Genomic DNA, 14,997 nt, shown 5'->3' with positions numbered 1-14,997 from the left:
GGTACCCATGCCTGTGATGGGTGGATAGTTTCAAAAAATTTCACCCGCGGGTAGGGTACGGGTAAAATTTTATACCCGTTAGCGGGTCGCGGGCGGGTCGCGGATTTATTATATCCGTCACGGGTAAAATCCAACCCGCGAATCCGTAATACCCGTTTGGGCAACCCGTGGATATACCCGTTAACCCGAATAAGTACATTTAGTTACTTATGACTTTTTTAAGAAAAGGCAAACAATTTATATGATAAACACTATATACAATAGACATTTATTCATATTCTTACTGTAACTATCATATTCTTACTTGTAACTACACACAATAGATAGTTTATATCATAAACTGTACTCCTATATGGTACTCCTATATACATCGTAGACAATATACGAACTGTAGACAATTTACATGATAAATAATATATACAGTAGGCATATATATAGATTATATCCTGTTATATATATAGATTATATCCTGTTTTTACTTTTTACTGTAACTATCTTCATTTCTTTTACTTCGTATAAATCACAATGATATAGATAAAAATATATTTATAAATGATAAACTTAGTTGATGTACACAACAAATAAATAATAAAATGAATACAAGTTGTATGTTTACACTTGTGGTATCTCAAATAGACATTTTTTTGAATCAATCCCACATCGGCCATTGTATATTTGTTTGCATGGAGATAATTACTATAAAAAGGACTTATGGGGACTTTTTTGTAAGTTGGTCAGCCCTTAAAATAAAAATGTAATCAATTAAGAGCTGATTTTTCAAGAATTTAGTATGAAGTAATATTTAATTAGCCATTGTGCATACGGATGGTTCTGATTCCGCTTCTGTTTTGCAGGCTTTAGATAGTTAAAGTTTATAATATACAACCCGCGGGTTTGCCCGTGAGTCATGCATATCCGCGGGTTGCGGGTACGTGCAAAAACTTTTACCCGCCAACGGGTATACGGGCCCCACAGGTAGTGAAAATATCATGACGGGCGGGTTGCGGGTTTAATGGATCCGTACCCGTTGCCCGCGGGTGCCATCCCTATAACCCACATAACTAAAGTAGACTCAGCTCATGTATGAATTTATGAATCTTTCTTTTAAACTTTATCCTCCACAATTCAACGACGATGGATGTTGTAGATGGACTATGGTACCTAACGCTTTCAGACATTGAATATGTCATGAAGATAGCTCTTACGTATATATCTGAGATCTACACAAACATATCCAAATAAACGAATCCCTCATCACTACTCCATACCGATAATTAAAACTCTCATAACTTAACTGGAGATTCACCACACAAACCTAGAAGAAACCATGGAGTCCTTATATAGACCCGATGGTTCATTCTTGAGAAATAAAATTTAGTTTCATTCATTACTCTTGTTTAACTGCCTGTTTGATAGAAATCCGTTACTAAAATTTCCTTGTGAACCCCGATGTATTCCCGTTCAACTCTTCAAACACAAAGATACATTCTCGGGAATCTAAATCAACTTTTTGAAATTCAAATTTTTGGAAACATGAAAAAGATATTAATGTCGTTTATAACACTTGAACTTTTTGAAAGTTATCTATTTATACATCCCACTGTCTGCTTAAACAACATATTTTTGAAAGATATTTTCTGAAAAATCTCTTTTTACATAAATTACTCACAACTTGCTTTCATTAAAAACGGACACATCTAGAAGATGTCTAAACTCTTTTAACCATATTAAATGTTCAGATTAAATTTTATCTACTTTTCAAAATAAAGATACTATCCTCGCACCTTGAACTCCTAAACTTATCTTCATAAAACCTTATGAATAGAAGATGTTTCGCATAATTTCGAACACTCTCACCAACTGCTATCATATTTTATCTTTCATCAGTGTAGAATGGTTGGACTTGTTTTTCTTAGAGCAACAAGCAGTTGGAAACCTAACATGGCAACTGTGTTTCTGATATTAGAATACCTCACTTCAGCTAAGGTGTACCGTGAGACAATAGAATTGTTTCATCATAACATACTCATTTTCAACTTTTCATATCATCTCTTGACTTAAGCAAACTATCATTGTTCTCAATGTCAAAAGACGTTACGGTTAACCCTTCAAATTAACCTAAAACTATCATTTCTATCTGTCCTTGAGACACACACCTTAAGGAGTTTTAACAAACTCTTCTTGATTATATACGAACTTTAATCCAAGAGGCTATTACACCTCACCCATTATCGTTATTCGTTTACTTACTTATCAAACTAAGAAGTAGTTTGTTCCATTCACCTTGATAATTTAAATACTTCGACGAATCTCTCTAAGTTATCATAAAGACTTTACGATTCAAAAGAGTATTTTTAGAAACTCAAAACTGATCGATACTAATTATTCTTATTTCTACACGTGGATTCAAAAGTTAGAGTTACATGTAGTAACTCTTGTATAAATTTTCAATTATATCACACAAATATCTATAGGCGTACATGGGTGTATCCTTTATCTATTTTGACCTTCAACAACATCATCTCAATTCACCACTCCGCAGGGAAACTGGTAAGAGTGAAGGATAGAAATTGGTGGTATAATAATGATCTCGACAATTACATATGTATTTTCTCGGTGTAAAATCATTTAGTTTTGATATTATACGCTCATGACATACTTTTGATATACATGATATATCGTCTTTTATTAAATCTTGTGGTCTAACGAACCTATTCAATTTAAACCTTTGTTATTCACTCAACCTTTTTAGTTGACACTTTTAAGCATGTTTTGTCTCAGGTGAATAAGTCATTTGCTGATGAATATGATTGTTGCTACATGGAGTCGTCATGCATCTCAGTTTTACATTTATTATTTCATTTTCAACATTTATGTAAAACAATGAATATTTATTTCTTCCGCTGCAATGAAACGTATGATTTTTATTAAAACGTCTCATATAGAGTCGTTCTCATTGTTATAGCAATTGTTTGGTTGATACGAATATTCACATTTACCCCTGACCCTATTTTGGAGTGTGACACTCCGTCAATGACCTTATTATCGTCGTTAAAAAAAAAAAAAAAAAAGAACAATGTGATTGATGTAAAAATAACATTATTAACTTTTTTCATAAATAAAAAAATAGTGTAGTCATTTAATAAGTGTTAATGATACAATTTAAAGAGGATAATACATAACATTTAAGTGTTTAACGGTTAAAAGAGTATTTAGACAATGAATGCTTAAACATTTAATGTTAAACCATTCAGTACCATATTTCATCCAGAGGTAAAAAAACAAACGCTCTTAGTGCTAATGGGTTTAGGATTCAGCGTTGAATCATTCAATTAAAAGGTAACCAAAGACACCCTTAGTTCTAGTTTTGTTGTGTTTAGTTTCTCCGTGTATGTTTGCTTTTATAAAAGAGTATAATGGTTTCCTTGTTCGGGTTAACCGAGAGGGCGAGTAATCCGATATCATACTTTGATGGACACAACCCAGCATGATTACATATGGGTTGTTTCTAACCTTTTCCAAGCTACCACAAAATATTGGGAGGTGTTCTTTCACACCACTTTTTGATCCATGTACACCTAATTACCTATTATACCCTTAGTTATACTTAGAATTGTAATATAAGTTTAACTCCCTACATTAATCTAGAGGTATAATTGTGAATTTATGAGACAAAAGTATATATAGAACAAAAAGTGGTGTGTAGGGATCACCGTTTTAGATAGGATTTGTACTTAAGACCTCTTGCAAGACACTTAGGACCCCAACCACCTACTATCTTGTGATAGTTTGTATGTTTGCATTTGAATTCTTTAATTTTTGATAAAGGTAGTCTTTGTTTTTAATTTGTTTGTATTTTCAAAAAAGCTAACCGTGTTGAATGTCAGAAGCATTAGTTATTAATTATGATCTTTGATCTGAGTAATAAGTGACTTTAGTAAGTCAGCATTGTGTCTTTACTTTATCTTTTTATATATGTAATAAAAAGAAATTAGTCCTCTTTAAGGTCGTGTAAGTATAGGTTGTTATACCTAGGATTTCAAAGTAAAATGTATCGAAACAGGGATCATACAAGTAAAATGTATCGAAACATGGATCATGCTTTTGACATTAAAAACAACTTTCTACCACCAATGTTCATGGAATCATGGATCATACAAGTGTAAAGCTATCAAGAAAAGATATATATAGATTCGATTAAATTAACTGATTTAAGACACGTGTAAACAGATTATGAGTAAACAATACTATAAAATAAATTAAAAATAAATATTAACTTTTTATATTGGTCAAAATGTGCCGACTTCATGAAATCACAGACCATCGAACTCTCTTCTCTTTGACTTGATTCAACTTTTGTTGTAACGAAGATGGTACATAAACTACGAGTGTAAATTAAAAGCTAAATTCTTAAAAAAATTGATGGAGGAAAATAGATACTGTATATTTTTTATTCTAATTAAATTAAACTAGTTGTGGAGCCCTCGCTTCGCGTCGAGAGCTCCGTTTTGAATGCAAGTTAAAAAAAAGTCTTGAACTATTTTGTAAAAAAGAATTTTTTTCGACATCTAACATTGAAGGGTTATTCATTTTGTGAAAGTTGCTTCTTTTAGCGTTCGGGTTTTATTTAAAAAAAAAAAGTTAGTAAAGTGGGGGTTCGATTTGAATTTTAATAAAAGTTAGGGGGTTAAGTTTGTGAAATTTGAAAAAAATATACGTATAAAGTGGGAGTTCGATTTCTATTTTAATAAAAGTTAGGGGGTTAAGTTTGTGAAAATTGAATATTAGTAATAAAAAAAAAAGTTAGCAAAGTGGGGGTTCGATTTGTATTTTAATAAAAGTTAGGGGGTTAAGTTTGTAAAATTTGGAAAAAAATATACGTATAAAGTGGGGGTGCGATTTGTATTTTAATAAGAGTATAAAGTGGGGGTGCGATTTGTATTTTAATAAAAGTTGGAAAAAAATATACGTATAAGGTGGGGGGTGCGATTTGTATTTTAATAAGAGTATAAAGTGGGGGTGCGATTTGTATTTTAATAAAAGTTGGGGGGTTAAGTTTGCGAAAAGTGAAAAAATGAATAGTACTATTCATTTGGCCTAGAATTTTTTTCGACATCTAACATTGAAGGGTTGTTCCTTTTGTGAAAGTTGCTTCTTTTAGCGTTCGGGTTTTATTTAAAAAAAAGTTAGTAAAGTGGGGGTTCGATTTGTATTTTAATAAAAGTTAGGGGGTTAAGTTTGTGAAATTTGAAAAAAATATACGTATAAAATGGGAGTTCGATTTCTATTTTAATAAAAGTTAGGGGGTCAAGTTTGTGAAAATTGAATATTAGTAAAAAAAAAAAGTTAGTAAAGTGGGGGTTCGATTTGTATTTTAATAAAAGTTAGGGGGTTAAGTTTGTGAAATTTGGGAAAAAATATACGTATAAAGTGGGGGTGCGATTTGTATTTTAATAAGAGTATACAGTGGGGGTGCGATTTGTATTTTAATAAAAGTTGGGAAAAAATATACGTATAAAGTGGGGGTGCGATTTGTATTTTAATAAGAGTATAAAGTGGGGGTGCGATTTGTATTTTAATAAAAGTTGAGGAGTTAAGTTTGTGAAAAGTGAAAAAAGGAATAGTACTATTCATTTGGCCTTTGCCATAAACTGGGAGTGCGATTTGTATTTTAATAAAAGCTGGAGGGTTAAGTTTGCGAAAAGTGAAAAAGGAATAGTACTATTCATTTGGTCTTTGCCTTTTAGATATAGGTATATAATATATAATATATAATAGGGTTAAGGTTGTATTTTAATAAAAGTTGAGGGGTTAAGTTTGTGAAAAGTGGAAAAAAGAATAGTACTATTCATTTGACCTTTTCCATAAAGTGGGGGTGCGATTTGTATTTTAATAAAAGTTGGAGGGTTAAGTTTGCGAAAAGTGAAAAAATGAATAGTACTATTCATTTGTGGAGGTGCGATTTGTATTTTAATAAAAGTTGGGGGGTTAAGTTTGCGAAAAGTGAAAAAAGAAATAGTACTATTCATTTGGAAGTTGGGGGGTTAAGTTTGCGAAATGTGAAAAAAGGAATAGTACTACTAATCTTTTGACCTTTGCCTTTTAGATATAAGTATATAATTACTTTCACACGCCTTATAAAAGCTTAAAGTCAAGACGACTAATTTCTTTTTCTTTTTTTTTCTATATAACCTATAACCTACTCCATAATATAAAGTAGAAATAATTAGTCTATTAATAATTATAATGCAAAAGATTAGAAAAATAATTTATATACCGGACTTTTTTTTTTCCATACACCATACACCATGCACCAAACCAATTTTTTTAATCATTTTACCATTTTTCATGTATATATTAGTGCTGTATATAGAAATCACCTCCCAAAAATTACACTTATGCTTATGTTTATGCTTATGTTTAACAAGAAACAATCTCATTTTATAATTTATGAATGAACTAATTTTACCCAACTTCAAAAGATTTGGTTATTTGAATGAAATACATAATTTAATGGGTGATATGAGCGATGACTGGGTGCTCTAGGAGTGACAAAGTTCAATTCAAAGTTCCACCTCGAAAACGTTAAGATTCGGCGTTCCACCACTCCAGTTTGACGTTCTCCGACATTCCACTTCAAAATCTAAGATTGGACGTTGAAACTTCTACACTTTTTAATTATTATTTTCTTATTATTCTATGTATACTTTTAAACGCTGAGTATGAACACTAAACTACTCCTCAGTTTTTACCTATATAATTTTCTTATTGTACTTAATTGAACACCACTACTCTCCATAAAAAGGAATTAGCAACAAAAATTAATTTCAATAAAAGTAACTAATGAGTAATGATTTACTCCGTTCTCGAAGTATTTATCTTATTTTGTATATATGTTCTAATATAAGTACTCTTTTATAAAATAAAATAAAAAAAATTAATTATTAATTATTAAATATCATTAAACTTCTTGTTTTAATCTTCATGATCATTTTGAATCATTTATTTCGCAAAAAAATTCAGTTACATTTATTTTTGTTAAATACAAGAGCAAAATTAATATTTATAAATTTCTTCTGGATGAAACAAAAATTGTTGGGCGATGTTTATTTTTTAGGAGTAAAATATCGAAAAACAATAACACGTGAAAGTGTTGGAGACGTAAAATATGGACTAAAGAAAATTTAGTGGGCCTGGAACCCTAACAACCAACAACCGTTTTTCTGTTTCCTATTGGAGTAACCGAATTTCAAAAAAGACTTGTAAACTTACCGACCCTGATTTTAAGTTATTATTTGCATAACATGCTTGTACAGTGTTAATTTTATTGAAAAAAATAGATGAATTTTACATTTTGACTACCTTTTTATACCATTGAGTTTAACCATGGAAATTTGCATTGCGTTTACCAAACTTGTATTTAAAACCAAACGCACACTGGTATTGAACTGAACGTAAAAGATGCATTCAACATGAATCAAACCTACGAATTTGCCCAGAATAAACCTCCAAAAAATATATAAAATTGTCCATGATAGAATCAGAACCCTTAACCTTCTGGTTGAAAGAGCAACTTTGATACGACTGAGCTAATGACTCTTTAGTAACTCATTTAACACACTTTATATGATATAAAAATAATAATAAAACTCATATAAAATGTATCGTGTAAATACAAAGTTAAAATAACAAAAAATAATGTGATCATGTCATACGTACAATTTATCTAAAGTCGTTTTGTTTTCGAATTTGTATAGTACATTTTGCCATCAACCATTTTCGTATCTATGATGCTCCATTTTGTAATGAGAAAAAGTCAATAACAATCATTGATGAAATCGACTATTTATATGTTCTTATATACGGAGAAGGTTTTTTTTTTTTTTTTTTTTCTCTAGTTGCGAGAAAGAGTCCTTTTAAAATCCTTTTAGCAAAAAAAAATTTTCCAAAAAAATAATAATAAGAAAGTTAATTACATAGTGCAAAAGCGAAGCAACACCTCCAACAAACAAACAAACGGACTGAGCTAACAAAGAAAAACCTAATCAAACTAAGACGACATCTAAAAAGACTAAACAACAAAGAAACACAACAAACACAACAGCCTTAACAAGAAATGGAAGATAGAGAAAAAAGAAACCCCCAAAGGAGCGACTACAAAACCATCGTTATGATTAAAACCTATAAAATAAAGACAAAACACAAACAACCCAATCGAAGGATCACAAGCCATCCATGTTAAATCTTTTTAATTCGACTCCACAAACTATCTTGATCTTTACCTTTTTTGGTTTGGGAAACGCTTTAGGGTTAATTACCTTTTACCCGAGATCCCTCAAACCCTTTCATCACCGTCTCGAAAAAACCCGCGACCTTTCTCGAGGACGAGTTGATGCCATCATCTTCATCTTCTTCTTAAGTATCCCCAATGGCTTGAATAATGCACGAGTGCTGCAAACTATCGGTTTGTATCGAACAATGCAAGTAAGGCTTTCTTCGCATCTCGACTCACGCTCATGTGGTTGATATGGAAGTGACGTAATAAGTTAGTTTACTCCTCTTTGGAATCGAGACAATCGATACTTAACGAAGACATTTTGGTGAATCTTAAGTTTCTCTTATATTTGTGGATTAACAACCGGTCCAGAATGGTGAATGGAGAATTTGAAAATTGGAGTTTTCACCCAGTTAACATCATTGTTTAAGTTTGTTTTAGTGTGTGTCTAATGGTTTAGGTGTTTGGTTCTTCGATCTGTTAGGTGTTTTTTCTTTGGGGATGAGTTTTTGTAAGTATCTCCTTGTGGGCTAGTTATAAAATACTCCATCCGTCCTATATTAATAGTCCTCGTACAAAAAATACATAGTTTAAGAAAGTATTATAAAAGTACTGTACTTTCTGTTTACTTTTCAGTTTTACCTTTACATTTTAGACTTTTTTGCTCCGTTGGTCCTTCAATTATACACGAAATTGCAATCCGAGTCCCTCAAGGGTTTTTTTTGGATTTTCGAGTCCTTAAAATTGCAAAATTTTGCAATCCGAGTCCCTTCGTCAATTTGCCGTCTAAATTAACCGTTAACCCTTGACATGTGCCATGCATGTGAGGGTAAAATCGTCTTTTTACTCTTTTCTTCACTAAAAACGAAGGACCACCGGCGCAAAAACTCTTGAAACAAATTAATATCTAAATCTAAAAAAAAAAATCTAAATCTAAAACTAAATCTAAATCAGAAACAAATTAAAACAAATTCATTAAAAAAAAAAACAAATTAACATTTACAAATCAAATTAACATATATATATCTCCATTGTCTTCTTTTTCAGATGAACAAAAAAAACATAAGAATGATGGATCTATCTATTTCGAGATTCGATTTGTAACTCCAAATAACAAGCTACGTAACTTCAAATAGTTGTATTTATCATCAATTCATCAACTCCAATTACCAAGGTACATAAATCCAAATAGTAGACAAACAAAAAAACTTAAAACTCATTTATAAAGTGATGTTCGTTTGTTTGATCAGAGTTTGTAAACTCAAAACCCATTTACAAACTTAAAATACATTGAATCTTGAGACCATAATAACATAGTAAATATGAAGGATACGAACTATGAAACTGAAGCTCGAGGCATTATTTTATGCCCACCAATTACAATATTCGTAAAGGAAATCAAGAACAATAAATATAGATCTAGGTTCAAGAACATTCACAACCAAATCAAGATATGAGTTCAAGATCTTACCAGAAATTAAACGAAATCAAGAACATTTATAACCAGAAGATGGCCAGCAATGGCAGCGGTGGCATCGTCGGCCGATGGTGGTAGCGACGGGTGATAATTGCAGTGGCGTTGATTCCTTTTTAGATCTGGCTTTCCGATTACAACTCGAAGAAGCCATTAACCACTCAAACTCGAACTGAAGGGTTTCATTTGATTTTTGTTTTGATGTTTGTATTTAAACCTTCTATGAAAGATGAATCTACGACCCACAGTAGGAGCAATACAAGTGTAATTGAATAACTCGTTAATTAAAATGGAAGCATAGAATTGTTGATTTGTAACCCAAGGGGAAATGGACGAAATTAGCATCTTCAGTTTTTTGTTTTTAATTCAGATATTTTATTTTATTTAGACTTTTTTGCTCAGTTGGTCCCTCTATTATACCTCAAATCGCTGGTTTGGTCCCTCAGTTTTTAATTTGGCAATCAGAGTCCCTTTATTATTTTAATTTTGCAATTGGAGTCTTCCGTCTAACGGACATCCAAATCGAACGTTAACTCCCATCACGTGAGTTACACGTGATGGGTAATATCGGAATTAATTTTAATTCTTGGTACTGAATAAACCCAAACGGGTATGGTCCCCCACTTTTATCCACCGATTTTCACACTCATCCCTCCAAATAGTGTTAACCACGAAGTAAAACCTAAAAGCAAAATTGATTATCAATGGATGATTCATGGACTATTCGTACATCAGAAACTGATCAAAAGGCTATCGACCAATTATACGGTATGTTTTATGCACCCAAAGCTCATAATTCTGTGGAACCCTAAATATTATTAGGTAATTGTTTTGTTAACTTTAATTTTTTACACATTTTTCAGATGTATACCCTGATTTGTTCACGATTGTGTTACATCATGGTGGATATTTTAGAATGGGTAGTGAAGTTGTGTACACAGAAGGTAAAATTGATTACATTGATTGTTTTGACATTGAAAAGTTTTGTTTAGGACAACTGGATTCAGTCATGCAAGAATTAGGTTATGATCCCACCAGGTCTGTGGTATATCGTTTTCTTAAACCCAATACAAACATGGATACTGGGTTAAATCTTTTAAATGATAATGAACATAGGGACTATTTGCTTAGTTGTCTAGAAGATGGTGATGTGATTTATAGGCAAATTGATGTGTATGCTGAACATGAGGATATTAAAGGGAAGAGGTTATGGTCAGAACAAATTAATAATGATAACTTAGTAGTTGGTGGTGTTCACAGTGATGGGAGCTTAGTAGAGGGTGATAACAGTGAAGGTAGTGACTCTGAGGATAGTGATTACATTGTTGATGATGAAAATGAGATTTTGGATGTTCATGTAGAGATGAAAGATTTTAATTTTAACATTGATAAGAATGTAGAGTTTATGGGAAATGGCTGTAACTCATTTGAAGATGATGAGGTCAATATTGAGGGTACAGAATTGGAAGTGTTGAACAATGATGGTTTTGAAAGCTATGATTCTCAAAGTGATGAAGAAGGGGTAAGGAAGAAGAGAATTCGTAATCATAAAAAGGAGGTTGAAGGTAGTGTTCAAGTGGGAAAAACTATCTTCTATCTTGGACAAAAGTTTGAAAGTAAATCAGAGGTTAGGCAAGCTGTGAGAATGCATGCTATTGAAACTAGGAGAAAGCTAGTTATTGTTAAGAATGACAAAAGAAGAATTAGGGTTAAATGTGAAGGGTTGTGTATAAATTCAAAAGGTGGTGAGATAGTTAGTCAAAGTGATTTGTCAAAGAAGACAAAATGTGATGTGGGGCCCAGTAACTTAAGAGTTAAAGGTGGTGTAGTTGGGAAGAGTAAAGACAAAGTGACTAGTCAAATTAAAAAAGCAGGGGAATCTTGTAGTGGGAAGACTAACAAATGGGCAAAAAGGGAATTACACATTGTTTGTGAGTGGGTGTTGTTGGTATCCAAAGAAAAAGATAGTGAAGAATGGGAGGTTAGAACCTACAGACACCAACATGAATGTCAACCTGCAAGAATACTAAAATTCTGCACTTACCAATTTTTATCAAATCGGTTGGTACCTCAAATTCAAAAGAATCCAAAGATACCAATTAAAGCTGTCAGATCATATTTGGAAACAGAAACTGAATTAATCATCAGTGAGCATAAAGCATATCGTGCTGTGAGAAAGGCAACAAAGATGATTCAAGGGGATTATAAATCTCAGTATGCTGAGCTCAGAGATTATGTTTGTGAATTAAAGAGAGGTAATGTTGATACTACTGTTAAGTTTGAGGTTGAGCCAGGAACCCTAAAGTCTGAAACTAGGGTTTTCAAGAGAATTTACATTTGTTTGGGACCATTGAAGAAGGGTTTTAAAGCAATAGGTAGAGATCTACTTGGGTTGGATGGTGCTTTTATGAAACAACCTGCAACTGGTTGTATTTTGAGTGCTGTAGGGGTTGATTCAAACAATGGCATATATCCTGTAGCATATGCCATTGTTGAACAAGAGTGTGGTTCATCCTGGACTTGGTTCTTAGAGTGCTTGGGTCAAGATCTTGACTTGTCTACCAATTCTAACTTTACTTTTATCAGTGACAGGCAAAAGGTAAAAATTACTTGTTTAATTCATATTTAATTTAATTACATTACATTTGTTAATGGTTAGTTACTTTAACTTTTATTGTTTTATGCTGTTAGGGTTTAATACAAGCTGTTACAAATGTGTTTCCTTGTGCTGAGCATAGACATTGCCTTAGACATATTCATGGGAATATGAAAGGGGATTTCAGGGGTGTTGCTTATAAGAATCACTTGTGGAGATGTGCTAGTGTAACAACAGTTCCTGAGTTTGAGCAGGCTATGCAACAATTGAAGGAGTTTGATAATGAAGCTTTTGTTTGGTTAGCTAAAATTCCTGCCCATCAGTGGGCAAGGAGTCATTTTACAGGAAGGGCTGTATCAGATGTGTTGCTCAGTAACATGTGTGAGTGTTTCAACAGATGGTTAGTTGATGCACGTGACAAACCCATAGTTACAGCTTTAGAATACATCCGAGAGTATTGCATGAAGAGAATTGTTAATGTAAAGAAAAACATTTCCAAGACTAATGGCCCTTTAACACCTGCAGCCACCAAATTGTTTGAGAAAATCAAATCTGAGGCTCACCAGTGTACTGTCTTATGGGGTGGAGATCAAAGGTACCAAGTGAGTGGAAAAGTTAATCAATATGTTGTGGATATGGAGACTAGATCATGTGCTTGTAGAAAGTGGGAACTAACAGGGATACCTTGTAAGCATGCAATTGCAGTGTTTTATAACATGAGTGAAAATGGTTTGGAAACTGGTGAACCAGAAACATGGGTTCATCCAGTGTATTTGTTAGATACATGGATCAAAACTTACCAATACACCATTGAGCCATTGAATGGGAGAAGCTTATGGCCAAAGGCAGAAGGCATGTTCACTCTGGTATCACCAAAGACTATTTCCACACCTGGTCGTCCAAAAAAGAAAAGAAGGTTGTCCAAAAATGAAGTTGATGTCATTGGTGATAGTGGTAAACTTAGCTCAAAAGGTATGCTCATTTTATTTATTAATTACATCTAGTACCATTTCAATTAATATGGTATTTATTTTGTTAATATTTATAGGCAAGCTAAAGAAGTGTGGCACATGTGGTACTTATGGACACAATAAGAGTACTTGTACAGGTGAGAAGAAAAGAAGTGGGAATGTGGATAACAAGTGGACAAAAAAGACAGTGAAAGTTAAGCTATCTTCAAAGAAGACAATGGTAGTTGGAAAAGGGAAGAAGAAGAAGTGAATGTTGGTGGTGGTTTGTGTTTTAATCATGTGTTTTATGTCTACTTAAAACTTGTTATGTGACTTGGTACAATGTTTGTATTTTATTAAGGTGTGTTGTTGTCTTTTGGTAAGTTTAAGCACATTTGGTAACTGGTACTACGTACTTATGTTGACTTTTGGAATCTATGACATTTGGTAATGCTTGTATGTTTGTCATTTCACTTTAGTTACAATGTATTGTCTGTATGTTTGTCATTTCACTTTAGTTACAATGTATTGTCTTGTGTTTTTGGTTACACTGTATGACTTTGGTTACAATTTATTGTCTACACTTGGAGTCATTGTCTTGTGTTGTAAGGTTACTGATACAGATATAAAACAGATGCAAAATTTAACAAAACAAGCTTCATTCCATTACCATTACCATTTTACAAAGTACATCATACATACACCACAATTTCAATGACTAAAAAAATAAATACCAAACACAATCCAGCTAAATATACACATCATCTTCCAATTCGTCTCTCTTTTTTCTGCATCTTTGAGCTTTTCATCCACTTCCATTTTGGCATTCATAAGTGTAGCTAGGGCATTGATTGTATTTGGAGGATCATACCAAGCAAAGAAGTCGCACCTAGTGATCTGAGCAACAACATAAACAGGAAATGCTAACATCTTGTTAATTATTTCATAAAATTTGAAACAACATAAACAATCTTACCTTTTTTTCACATGTATAGAATCGACGTCCAGGGTTAGATTCAGTGCCAGATATTCGAATTACACAAGGTCGACCACACCAGCATTCCATTGTTATCGATTTGTAGCTCCAATTTCTGATTAATACGTTATGTAAATGAATTAGGGTTTCAAGTGAGAAGAGAGTGAAAAGCGGAGGATGAAAGTGGGGACCTTACCCGTTGGCGTTATTAAATACCAAAAAAAAAAAAATTAATTCCGATAATACCCATCACGTGTAACTCACATGATGAGAGTTAACGTTCGATTTGGATGTCCAGTTGACGGAGGGACTCCAATTGCAAAATTAAAATAATAAAGGGACTCTGATTGCCAAATTAAAAACTGAGGGACCAAACCAGCGATTTGGGGTATAATAGAGGGACCAACTGAGCAAAAAAGTCTTTTATTTATTATTATTATTTTAAGATGGATTTGTTTTAATTTGTTTATTATTTAGATATTAATAATTTGTTTTAAGACTTTTTGCACCAGTGATCCCTCGTTTTTAGTGAAAAATAATAAAAAGATGATTTTACCCTCACATGCAACGCACATGATAAGGGTTAACGGCTAATTTAGACGGCAAACTGACGGAGGGACTCGGATTGCAAAATTTTGCAATTTTAAGGACTCGAAAATCCAAAAAAAAACTTGAGGGACTCGAATTGCAATTTCGTGTATAATTGAAGGACCAACGGAGCAAAAA

At 32.7% G+C, this 14,997-nt stretch overlaps 1 protein-coding gene across 1 annotated transcript; it reads left to right on the top strand.

The window, feature by feature from the left end:
• The first annotated feature begins 10,180 nt into the window (after positions 1 to 10,180).
• LOC139842540 (uncharacterized) lies at positions 10,181 to 13,757 on the top strand. The gene is made up of 4 exons (XM_071832868.1): positions 10,181 to 10,517; positions 10,613 to 12,348; positions 12,441 to 13,317; positions 13,394 to 13,757. The coding sequence occupies exons 1-4, from the start codon at positions 10,454 to 10,456 to the stop codon at positions 13,564 to 13,566; spliced, it is 2,850 nt and encodes a 949-aa protein (XP_071688969.1). The 5' UTR covers positions 10,181 to 10,453; the 3' UTR covers positions 13,567 to 13,757.
• The last annotated feature ends 1,240 nt before the right edge of the window (positions 13,758 to 14,997 follow it).

The sequence above is a fragment of the Rutidosis leptorrhynchoides genome, chromosome 1, assembly GCF_046630445.1.
Source record: "Rutidosis leptorrhynchoides isolate AG116_Rl617_1_P2 chromosome 1, CSIRO_AGI_Rlap_v1, whole genome shotgun sequence".
NCBI classification, from domain to species: Eukaryota; Viridiplantae; Streptophyta; class Magnoliopsida; order Asterales; family Asteraceae; genus Rutidosis; species Rutidosis leptorrhynchoides.
This window is presented reverse-complemented; position numbering and strand designations above follow the sequence as displayed.